This window comes from Asparagus officinalis, chromosome 2 (assembly GCF_001876935.1).
Source record: "Asparagus officinalis chromosome 2, Aspof.V1, whole genome shotgun sequence".
Classification (NCBI taxonomy): Eukaryota; Viridiplantae; Streptophyta; class Magnoliopsida; order Asparagales; family Asparagaceae; genus Asparagus; species Asparagus officinalis.
This window is the reverse complement of record NC_033795.1, coordinates 759079-769961: the sequence shown is the minus strand read 5'-3', so window position 1 is coordinate 769961 and position 10883 is coordinate 759079. Positions and strand designations below refer to the sequence as shown.

Below are 10883 nucleotides of genomic sequence, written 5' to 3'. Positions count from 1 at the left end.
GTTTGTTACTAGTTGTTAGTTTGTTACTGTACGGATTTCAAAATGCCGAGGTGAGCTTTTTTAAGCAGAAGACCGTGGACACGGGGAGTTTGTTTGTTACTAGTTGTTAGTTTGTTACTGTACGGATTTCAAAATGCCGAGGTGAGCTTTTTTAAGCAGAAGACCGTGGACACGGGGAGTTTGTTTGTTACTAGTTGTTAGTTTGTTACTGTACGGATTTCAAAATGCCGAGGTGAGCTTTTTTAAGCAGAAGACCGTGGACACGGGGAGTTTCTTATTTCAAAATTTTGGCTTTTACCGGGCAAAACCCCAGTTTCAATTTCCATCAGGCTTAGGGGGGAGACAAACTAAAGGTTGGAGCCCAGAGGTCCCGGCCCATATTCAGAATACTCATTTCCGTCAGAGCGGGGAATATTCATGATGCTTGATAAAAATTTATTACACAATACAATCGCATTCGCAAAAGGGAAACAAAATGCGTAGTTGCATTTGGAAAGGAGAATTGCTGGACTTTTCAAATAACTCTCAAAGACGCATAAATTATACTAGGTTTCGCAGCTGATAGTGAAATAATTAAGAAGCATTAATTAGTGGGGGTTCGATCCGTCTAATATGATTTTGTGAGCGGGGACATTGATTCCTTAATCATAGTTATTTGATAATATCTATTTGATTGTGATTCATTTCTAGTATGATTATCTCGGCACCTCGTTGATCATAATTATTCATCTATTCGATATAGTGCATGTTTGGCAATGTTGTAGCTTAGAGATTTAATTTCCTTGTCATGTGACGATAGTAACTTTAACCATCAATATCGCCCTCCACTCATCTCCTGCCCTTTTAGGATAAGGTTCAGTGAGATATTTCTCTATCAACAACCATAACAACAAGAGAATCATATAGTCCGTCTCATTTGTTCATCTTTAATTTCTTGGAAAGACATCTGACAAGCTATACAGGAACCATGAGGCCGAATCGCAGCGACGCTCATCTTACACCGGAGGAGGAGGTGAAAAAAGAGGAAGAGACTCGAGAGTACTTCGATGGCATTGCTCCCAAGCGCCACTCTAAACCCTCACGGAGCGAGTACTCAACCGTTTACTCGGATGATCTCAAGGTGTCTGATCAAGAAACCATACCTGAGCTTGAAAAGTTTCAAAATCTTGAGGCAGATAAGCAGGTCATATTCACATATCCCCTCACACTACCTTTGTTACTGCTTTTTTTGCATATGTTAAAAAGGTTGAGCTTAAAGATCATTACACTCTCATATCTATAATTTCGGACGATTGGTGTGTTAGAAGAGATTTCAAGGTGGTCTGAGAGTAAACAAGATATATTGATGCCGCTTTGGCGCAGTACGATCAATTTCAAGATGGTCTCAAAGTAATCCAAATTCAAGTCTCAGTAGATGTCTCTGCTTAAAGTAGCTTAGATTTTGACTCGTCAAAAGAAAGGCTTAACCTGCAAAGATATTTTAGGGTATAGAAACCTTTAACCCTCATAACAGATTCAAAGTTCTGTGTAATGAAATTCAAACCTCACTAGACATGCATATAAAGTATATTTGGTGAAAAAAAACATTTGATCTGACAATAGCCTAGTTATAGATATGCTGAAATATAAAGTTATAGCTCAGAGCAATTCACATTTTAAAATAACACCAGTTACATATTCAAAATTAAAAAAAAATATGGTTTTATAAATAGTTCAGATTTAGACACATGAAAAGAATGCACAACCTACGGAAACATCTACAAAGTTGAAGCTTTTTTTTTGTTACTTATGAGGAAACTTTGTAAAATAAAAACTAGAGTTCAATCACGTATTCTCGGATCTTTCTTTGATTTTGATTGACATTTTCTTTTGTGTCGCAATAAACAGAAAGTTGTATGTGAAGGGAGTGAGACTGGGGAGGAATTTACAGAGACAGAGTATTACAAAGATCTCAATTGTGTCGACAAGCAACACCACACGGTACATAGTTGCTCTGGACTTTTGTGTGAGTCTTAATTTACTGACCAAATTGTGCATGAGCTTGTAACCAAGCCTTTGTCGGCATTGCAGACTGGCGCAGGATTCATAAAGGTTGAGAAATCGAGGGAGAGGGCGTTTAACCTGGATCCAGATACAAGTTCTGTGTCTGCGAGTCACCCTTCTAGCAAAGGCAATCCTGCTACAAACGAATGGATTCCGTCTGCTGATCCTGTATGATAAGGCTAAGGCAATCCTGCAACATCTTAAAAATATCATTTGTTAACCCCATTTTGATATCAGAAGTTCTAAATGTTTATCTATATAAAAAAAAGTCTTGGTAAATGATCTAGTCTATTTGCGGTTAACATTTCTTTCGCTAAAATATTAACTTTTTTGGTTCTTTTCCGTGTTACGATTCAGTGGATGGTTGACTGATACTTTGCAGGTGATTCCAGCTTCGGACAAGCCTAACAGGAGCGATGCCTGAAAGTTCAGCGCTCTAGCTAGCATATTTGTGTGCAAGAAGGATCTATGCTTAAAGGAGACTATGTGATGAATAAAAGTGGCACATTATTTTACTGTCTTAATAAATTTCATGTACGATGTTTCACAATGTTCAGACTACTTCAGCGTGTGCCTGTGCTTGTGGGGCAAATTGTGTATATTCGCTCGTTTGTTGATTCTCAAATGCTTGCATCAGTAGAAGAGATATTTTAACTTCTAGATGGGTTATCAAATTGATTTCTTACTTTTAAATTTCACAAATAAGGATGAATTATCATCTTTAACGCACGTCTTTTTTTTTTTTTTTTGAAGTAATTAAAAATTTATAGATACTCTTAATATTTTCACTCGGACGACGCCAGACTAATAACTTTTTTTTTAAGTCTCGATCATTGTGTTTCATGGGCTGGCCCAAGAGATCAATCTAGCGTTTCATTAATTATGTAGGCTGTTGGCCGGCTACCAAATCGTGGACCGGCCCAAGAGATCTCCAAATCATAATGATCGCCTTAATCAGAAAACTTCGCGCGCCACTAATTATGAATCCGCAGTTTCCAGGAAAGAGCAGCCCATCTCTGTGGAATATGACTCCTTTGCTTTCTAGTTTGATCCCTCACTATCAAGTTCAACTAAATGCCAGTTCCCAAAGTTTCGGTCCCAAATTGTACTAGACCTCAATGATTGGCCAATATAAAATTGTAGAAGCTAAAGTCTTTATTTAAAATTGTAGAAACAGTCACTTGGATTCTTTGGGCTATTCAGGGATCACAGCCTCTTCATTCTCGCTCTCAGGTGACTGTTTCTTTGTTTCCCCCTAAATTTTCAAAAAAAATAAATAAAAATAAAACCCAAAATCCTCTATTATACGTGTTCTCTATCGATCATCATGAGATCTCAACGTCTTTTTGTTACCGCAATGCGTTTGACGTTACTTGGTTTGTGAAATGATGCCGTCTTTTTTGGGGTTGTTTGGATCCAATAAATTAGTCCGTAGTGATGCTGCGTGTTGGTTGAATTATGCACTGAGAAAAGGGGAGAGAGATGATGCCATCTTTATAAAACTGAGCTAGCTTCTGGAGTCCTTTTTCACGATTTTCGTACATTTTCGTTCATCGTAAATCTGTTCAGTTGCTGCCTTGTAAGCTCTCTGACGATCGCATACGAACCAAATGTTTTTCATTTATATTCAGGCGAAGGTGTTAAAGATAGGGGTGGATTTTTCTGCTGCATGAAGCGTTTCCTTCTCCACAGAGGGCTGAGGTTTCAGTGATTAATTTCAGTAACTAACAACATTGCATGCGCTGGTTGCTCTGATGGCTTCTTCTTCAGCTGGCCAAATGGATGCGGAGGATTCTGCCCAGAGTCTTTTGGACAGAAGACAATCAGGTAGTAACACGAGACTTCAATTCTGCTATATATGCTGCCTGTATACGATTCTATTGCTGTAAACTTAAATGCGTTATTTACGCACTTTTTGGTTTCGAAGGAGGCCTTAATACCTTCAGCTCTAGTAGCGGGTATCAGCGTTACTGCACTGCGTAGATGAAACCCCTCGACCAAGAAAGAAAGAAACGAAAAAACTATCAACATCGTGAAGCAGATCTGAAGTGTTATGATATAATGGCAAATTTTATATACTTAATTCGACTATTGAGACTAAAGACTAAGCTAGCAACTACATTAGCAAACGATGTTATTGATAAATTAGTACAAGAGTGCAAAAAAGCAAAATCAGCAATCAATAATCAATAAGGAACTTAATGATCAGCATGAATAATCTGTAAACACCGAACATTTCTAGCTAGCTGACACCAATCCAAGCACAGGCTTCTACAAATCCGTTGCCAAAATAACAAACCAATTAAGTCATCATTGAGCTCACGCTGTACAAACGCAGGCGCACGCTTGCAGCTATATTGCAAACTTGATGGCATCAACCGTAATAACACACTGATAGCCCTGTAAGATAATGCTTTGAGTTACGGTTAAGGCACACGAGTAGGACTATTATACTCTTTAATTTACATTTTCGTGTTTGATGAACTATGTTTTATAATGCCTCTTAACTGATTATTAGAAAGAAATAAAAGCTTCATTTCTTTTCTATTCTCTCTCTTTTCCCCCCCTAATCGATCGCCGAGTTTCTGTGCAGAAATGGGAAGCCATTACGTTGATGAATCTGGCATCTACTTGTCATCATTTGCTGCAGCCATCTTCATCAGTGCATTTGCCACCATTGGGGTTCTAATGCTTGCTTTGCTTGTTGCTCTTACTGTAATGTTAAACTCCTGCGAGAGTAGAGGATCCGGAGTCATCGAGTACTTCAGAACAAGCGATGACCACCATTACTGCAATGTTTTTGCTGTTCACGCTGAGCTCAACGGCCTGAGAACAAACGAATTCCCCGCCATCTGCAAGCATTACTCTCGTAACTACAGTAATGCCATCAAAATTTCGGTGAAGTTGGCTGAGAGCTACTTCGACGCTATTAAAGCCAGCGATCATCGTCTGGATGTAATACTGATGGATGTAGATGACATGTTGATACCAGGAATTAGTCATTGTCGGTAAGTATTACAGCATTTTTAACACTTCATTTCTGGTTATTTCCAGCTGGTACGTACTCAATATATATATATATATATAAATTCATTCGTTAGGAAGAAGCATGTTGAACATGAAAATCCCGGTAAGGAGCTTATTTTGAACTTGTACTTGAGACTCCAAGCTAGAGGTTGGCGTTTGATTCTGTTTACAAGGAAACACTCAAGGTACAGGAATGATACCGTAGAGAATCTAATTTCTGCAGGTTACAGCGGATGGTCCTCATTGATCATGAGGTACTTTACCTTACTATATCTTCAATATATTTTTTTAAACCATAATTTGAAGAAAAACGAGCGGACAAAATAAATGTTTTGTTCAGGTCAGATGATGACGTCGCGCTTGAAAGCTGGGAATACATCTCAGGTCGAAGGATGGAGCTGGTTGAGCGAGGATACCGGATCGAAAGCTTAATCAGTAGCCATATGGACACATTCAGGGGTACGTGCTTGGGGAGAAGAAACTTCAAGATCGCGAATCCAGCTTATTACAATCTACAGATCCAAGAGGAAAGATTCTGAAGTTCGATAATATATATGCGAAAAAGAAACACACATGTTTTGTTGCCTATACATACAGCCCATGATTTAATTTCAGTGCGCGTATGAGTTTGCTCAAGCCCTGTAGATAGCTTGTACTGAGTGAGGTTCGCTTCAGAATTCCAATTTATATACATTATTAATAGCGCTTTAGTAAATTATTATGATCGAGCTTTGTTTTTTATTTTAGTTTGTTTTATTTTGCAATGAGAATAAAAGGCTATTTTGCAAAACACCGACTCCGCTAGCTGTTATTCAAGAGCTTGTTCAAAGCAAAGAAAATCACTGATCGAAGCGTTTCACGAAACAAAAACAAAAAAAAAAAAAAAAACGATGACGAATCGACGTCTCAGTACAGCATCGCAGATGCCCTCCTCTCCTCGGAACTCGCAGCGCAATTTCCTAAGTCCACTCAAATTCGCACGTGCTCCTCGCACAGATTCGATCCGTGTACAGGAAAGAGACGCGCACGCCGGCGTCGCCGCGCGTACACTTGCCGCACCACCAGCCCCGCGCGCTCCATGGTATGTCGGGCTGACACCATTGTCAAAGACCCGCCCGATTTGCTGTACCCCACTTCGCGACTATCTATGCTGCACGCAGCGCAGATCCGACTGACTTAGCACATTCCATCAAGTAAAAACGCCGGTCCACGAGAACCTGCAACCAGTCACTAATCCGTGTCGTGAAAATCGCCGAGATTTGGACTAAGAGTGAGGAGGTTGTTAAGGAGAGAGCACAAGGGCGATGGAGACTGATATACTATAGAGGAGCGGTGAGTGAGGCGAAAGGGGTAGACTAAGAGGTTCGAGTGCGGTAGTCGGAGAGTAGTAGAAAAGAGGAGAGGGGAGAGAGTCGAACGGAAACGAGGGAGAGAGAAGCCAGAGGTGGGAACTCCAATACAGGGAACAGTGCGCGCGCGGACGGACGGCCACCCTACACGAATGCTTGCAGAGGGGCGAGACAAGGGCGACGAACGTTGAAGCGGCGGAGAACGTAAGTTAGAGGGCGCCCGGGAAGAGGCTGGAGTCGCACGTCGCCGAGAGAGGAAATATTACGAGGTCGAGCGTAGGTGGGAAGGTAGAAATTATTTAGATTACAGGATATTTATAAGAAAACCAGCCCAATAAACTCAAAACATACCCAAAACATCTCCGCCCCCAAACCTTATCAACGTTCCGTTTACCAAAAACGCCGCCAGATTTCTTCTCAGCCCCGGAAAAACAACGTCCCATGCGTAACGCGTTTAACCCCACTGCTCTGAAGAATGCCCAAAAAAACCCTTACGTTAAAAATCCTCGTTATGAGTTACCTCTCGTCCGTACCACGATGTCATGCTCGTCATCTTTCTGCAGAAACGACTCCAGACACCAAATTCAATAACCACTAAGCCCTACACAATCAACGATGCGCTCAACCAAACCCATCGAAGCAAAGGATGAATGGCCGCCATTCAACCCCCAAAGCCAACTCTCAATGAGCCACACGCGAAAGCGATAGCCCAGCGTATTCGACATCTCAGAAGGACCATGACACTCAGTGCGGGGCTGAATCTGAAAGCTCACGGGCTGCGATTAGTGATGTTCATTAGGATGGGAAAAAAAAACATCGGCAACCAGGCATTCTCATATCCACGCAGAAGCCGACGCCTCAACAATTTAGAGGGTGGCTCCACGCGATGAGGCAAGAGGCAGCAGCACACCTGGCGCGTGCCACGCGAGCCTACTAAGAGCGCTCCTATGTCTACAGAGAGGAGAAGAAGAGAAGCACGTGGCATATTCGGACCTCAAAAGTAATATATTTACCTGTGCAAGTTTTATGTTGTTTAAGTAACGGTGTGATTGACTAATGACACTTAGTCTGGTGGAAGGTCAAAACTTAGGGTGTTGTTATGTTGAGGTTTACTTGTTAACTATAGCAAGGTCTATGCTTATTGTTGAGGATTGTGTTTAATTGTAGAGGTAGGATCTGTTGTTTAAGTTAGGTTAATTGGGGTTGATAAGGTTGGGTGATTGTTAAGGTTGTTGTTTACTGCCGGTTACTTTGGTTAAGTATGTTGTTAGTGTTGAGATGTTTAGCTTTGTAGTAAGGTCTAAGGTTTTTGTTGTTAAGGTTAATGTGGGTTGCTGAAGGTTTGGTTGGTTTACCGGAACGCAAAAGTATACAGCATAGCTGTTAATGATTTTACAATGATTATACCTCAGAAATCTCTGTTCTTGTAGTTTTGTTTTGTCAACAGGCAAGCCAGCTATGACGTTCGGGCCACCGCCAGCATTCGTGACATCAGAACTTCAGTGCAGAAATTGGTGACGGCGTATGGGGCAAGGCATTTGCGGCCATAACGAAGATAGTGTATTTCAACACTGTGGCGGGAGCCAGATTTGGTACCCACTGGCGTCGATTTCCAACTGTTGAGCACATTGAGTCAGTGGGACATAGAAGAGCGAAAAAATTGGTATGACTCAACCGACCGAAGAATATGGAGAAGAGCGATAGCTCATCAAACCTTGAGTGGGAATGGAGCATACATGGTACTCCAATGAGGAGGCTTCATGTGAGTCACACGGGACGAAAAATAGGATGGGCACAGTTTCTTTTGAGCTAAACAGCAAGAGGACGGGGGATCTAGCAACATATTGATCCCCAAAGGACGGACCCCACAGACGCAATTGGAGCACCTGCTCTCTTCGAAAGTCTGGTACTATTCTGATCGCTACGAGCATTAAGGACTTGTCTTGCTATCAGATCCCTATTGAGCATAAGATTTGGTGTCAAACAGTTGTTCACGTTGGCGTTCCGCAGCATTTATTCAAGTAAATCGACAGTATCGAACAGGTCACAACACTGCATTCTATGGGACTATATATTACAGTGAGACATATGACGCGAAGAGAGGGCTACTGAAGGGTCCTGAGACAGGAAGAAGAAACATTATATTAATCTAAGGGTGTACCCTACTATTTGTTAAGAATCAATTAGTAGTTTACTGATTGTGAGGTTAGGGTTTAGATTGTTAAATCGGTACAGGGTTCGTGTCAAGGGTTACGGTTTTGGTGGTTAATATTACGGGTTGCTTGTTAATGTTACGTTTTATGATAGGTCGTTAAGTTTATTTAACTTGTTAGCGATGAAGGTGTGGTAAGTTTTATATCTCTAAATTGCAGTTGTGGTAATTAGGATCACCGGAGGCATCCAGAGAAGCCAGCAACTTGTGTACGGTGAGGCTCGCTGACAAATTGTGGTGACACTCGCTGGGCAAGTTGCTAGGTCTTGAGAATTGAGTCACTGTAGTTGGACGAAAGCAAGCAAAAGCTACGATAAAGCTTCCACAGCAACAGTGGAACTTCAAGAAGAGGGAGGTTTGGGAAAGGCAGGATAGAGAAAGAAAGCAGGAAAAAGGAGAGAGAGATAGAAGGAGGATTAGAGGTGGACGCGGCTGCAGTAAGACGCGGCAGGCTCGTGCCTCATATAGACCTTCTGTCACAAAGAAGAAGAGGATGATCATGGGGGAGGGAGAAGAAGATACACACCCCAATTATGCACTTGTAAAGAACTTAGGGCTCGGGATTTTATTTGTTTTTTGAATTGATAATCCTTTAATAATCTATCTGCCGTTGCAGAATGTGATGCACAGATCATTGAGAGACCCGAGTGATTGGCCCGAATGACTTGCAGTTGAGCAAGAATGGATTGGCTCAAGTACTACTTGAAGAGGACATACGCAGGCAATAACGACAGGATCATACCGCCGCGAAGAACCGAGAATAAATTCCAAAGGATGAGTTGCAACCGTGTAAAGATAAGTGCTCTTTTCTGTTAAGAGTGGCCTAAGACTGTCTTGCTCAAGGAATAAACCGAAGAGGAAGTGAAGCGAAGCACGAATCCGGAAGCGCCTCTCTAGTACTAAAAGGATAAGACCATATACAGGATTGGTTGTCCAGCCATGATGGAGCCGAACTTGTACAGGTTCGATGTCTTTGTCAATACGTTTGCGTGTTTATAGTTAAAAATTCGATTGATAAGTTAGTGATTATGTTAGGGTTTAAAATTATTGTTAACTTTACTGTGACTAATATAAAGGTTAGGGATTTATGTTGAAGGTACAGGGGATTTATTGTTAAGGTTAAATGTATTGTTAACTTACGTATCTAATGTAATTCAGGGAATTTATTGCCAAGTTGGGAAGATGATGTTAATAATCATTGTTACGTTTTACAGGTTATTAAATGATGCATGGTTTTTTTGACAATGAAAGACTAAGATATGGTGTATGTTTTAATCAGACACCAGCAATCCGTGGTGTCATTGATTAACAGAGATGGGGATGTCAATAATCATATATTGATGAACTAATAAGGAGAGCGACCCCTCCGACAGGGAAGTCTCCCTACAAAACCATTTTTCTGATAATAAAGGAGAGTAGAAGATGCTCCGCGCAGAGAAATTTAACTTCAACAGACATCTGATGATTTAGACAAGGCCCTTGAGGCAGGAAATAACGAGGGAGAAAGGTGTACCCGCAGCAGAAGAACTACATTTGGTACAGGTTAGCTTGCTTTAGTGACATATATGTTTTAGAGATTGTAGTATACGATTGGTTTAAGCTTTTATTGTTTATACTTGAATCTTACAGAAACAGGACTCACCAGGACTGAAGGGAAAAATAACGCCCGGCTGGTCAATAGCTTCGCAGTATGGGAGACGCAAACTTGTATAGGAAACTATTTCACGCATGTATTAGGCATCAGTGTGGTAAGGTATTAATGAATTGTTAAGTTGACTAGAAGTGGCGGCTATTTCTTATATTTATACGCGAAAGAGTTAGTTGGCAATCAGAACTCCTGCGGGAGGATCACGAGGAGGAATAAAAATCAGAGAAGCCCTCCACCAGCGAAGAGACATAACTGATGTACGAAGATGCCTATTATTTTCAAGATTTGATAAAAGGAGGTGCAACGGGGGCACCACGGGGAAAGGCCGCTGTGATGCACCAAACGGAAGTAGATGCAAAAGACGTGAAACCTCCAGTGTGGTAGGGGAAGAAGAAGAAAGAAAAAGACACAATAGGGACAGGGTAATATAGAAGGGATAGGGAGAGGAAGCACAGGTGCAGGAAAGCAATGCAGAGTTGGCTCTGCGCGCTACAAAGTTACCCCCATTTCATCTGAAAACACATGAGCCATGAAGTTCAGAAGAAGAAAGTAGCAGAGATAAGCTGAACGAGGGGATTCCTTATCAGAAGAGCTTCATCATCAA

At 41.3% G+C, this 10883-nt stretch overlaps 2 protein-coding genes across 6 annotated transcripts; both read left to right on the top strand.

Moving 5' to 3' along the window:
- On the top strand, window positions 804-2703 carry LOC109829789. Of its 4 annotated transcripts, none has more exons than XM_020396828.1 (4): window positions 804-1183; window positions 1888-1980; window positions 2071-2211; window positions 2436-2703. In XM_020396828.1, exons 1-4 carry the CDS (start codon window positions 968-970, stop codon window positions 2481-2483), a joined length of 498 nt encoding a protein of 165 aa, XP_020252417.1. In that variant the 5' UTR covers window positions 804-967; the 3' UTR covers window positions 2484-2703. The 4 variants fall into 4 exon arrangements, with proteins under 4 accessions (XP_020252417.1, XP_020252418.1, XP_020252420.1 ...); XM_020396829.1 differs by having other exon boundaries at window positions 808-1183; window positions 2426-2703; XM_020396831.1 differs by having other exon boundaries at window positions 808-1183; window positions 2071-2227.
- On the top strand, window positions 3224-5958 carry LOC109829341 (uncharacterized protein At2g39920-like). Of its 2 annotated transcripts, XM_020396471.1 has the most exons (5): window positions 3224-3276; window positions 3675-3870; window positions 4637-5051; window positions 5145-5324; window positions 5411-5958. In XM_020396471.1, exons 2-5 carry the CDS (start codon window positions 3798-3800, stop codon window positions 5607-5609), a joined length of 867 nt encoding a protein of 288 aa, XP_020252060.1. In that variant the 5' UTR covers window positions 3224-3276; window positions 3675-3797; the 3' UTR covers window positions 5610-5958. The 2 variants fall into 2 exon arrangements, with proteins under 2 accessions (XP_020252060.1, XP_020252061.1); XM_020396472.1 differs by lacking the exon at window positions 3224-3276 and having other exon boundaries at window positions 3353-3870.

Coding starts and splice junctions, on each gene's coding strand:
- LOC109829789 (XM_020396828.1), top strand. CDS start 968: ATGAGGCCGAATCGCAGCGACGCTCATCTTACACCGGAGGAGGAGGTG. Junction 1,184..1,887: donor ATCTTGAGGCAGATAAGCAG/GTCATATTCACA, acceptor CGCAATAAACAG/AAAGTTGTATGTGAAGGGAG. Junction 1,981..2,070: donor TCGACAAGCAACACCACACG/GTACATAGTTGC, acceptor TCGGCATTGCAG/ACTGGCGCAGGATTCATAAA.
- LOC109829341 (XM_020396471.1), top strand. CDS start 3,798: ATGGCTTCTTCTTCAGCTGGCCAAATGGATGCGGAGGATTCTGCCCAG. Junction 3,871..4,636: donor TTTGGACAGAAGACAATCAG/GTAGTAACACGA, acceptor GTTTCTGTGCAG/AAATGGGAAGCCATTACGTT. Junction 5,325..5,410: donor TGGTCCTCATTGATCATGAG/GTACTTTACCTT, acceptor TGTTTTGTTCAG/GTCAGATGATGACGTCGCGC.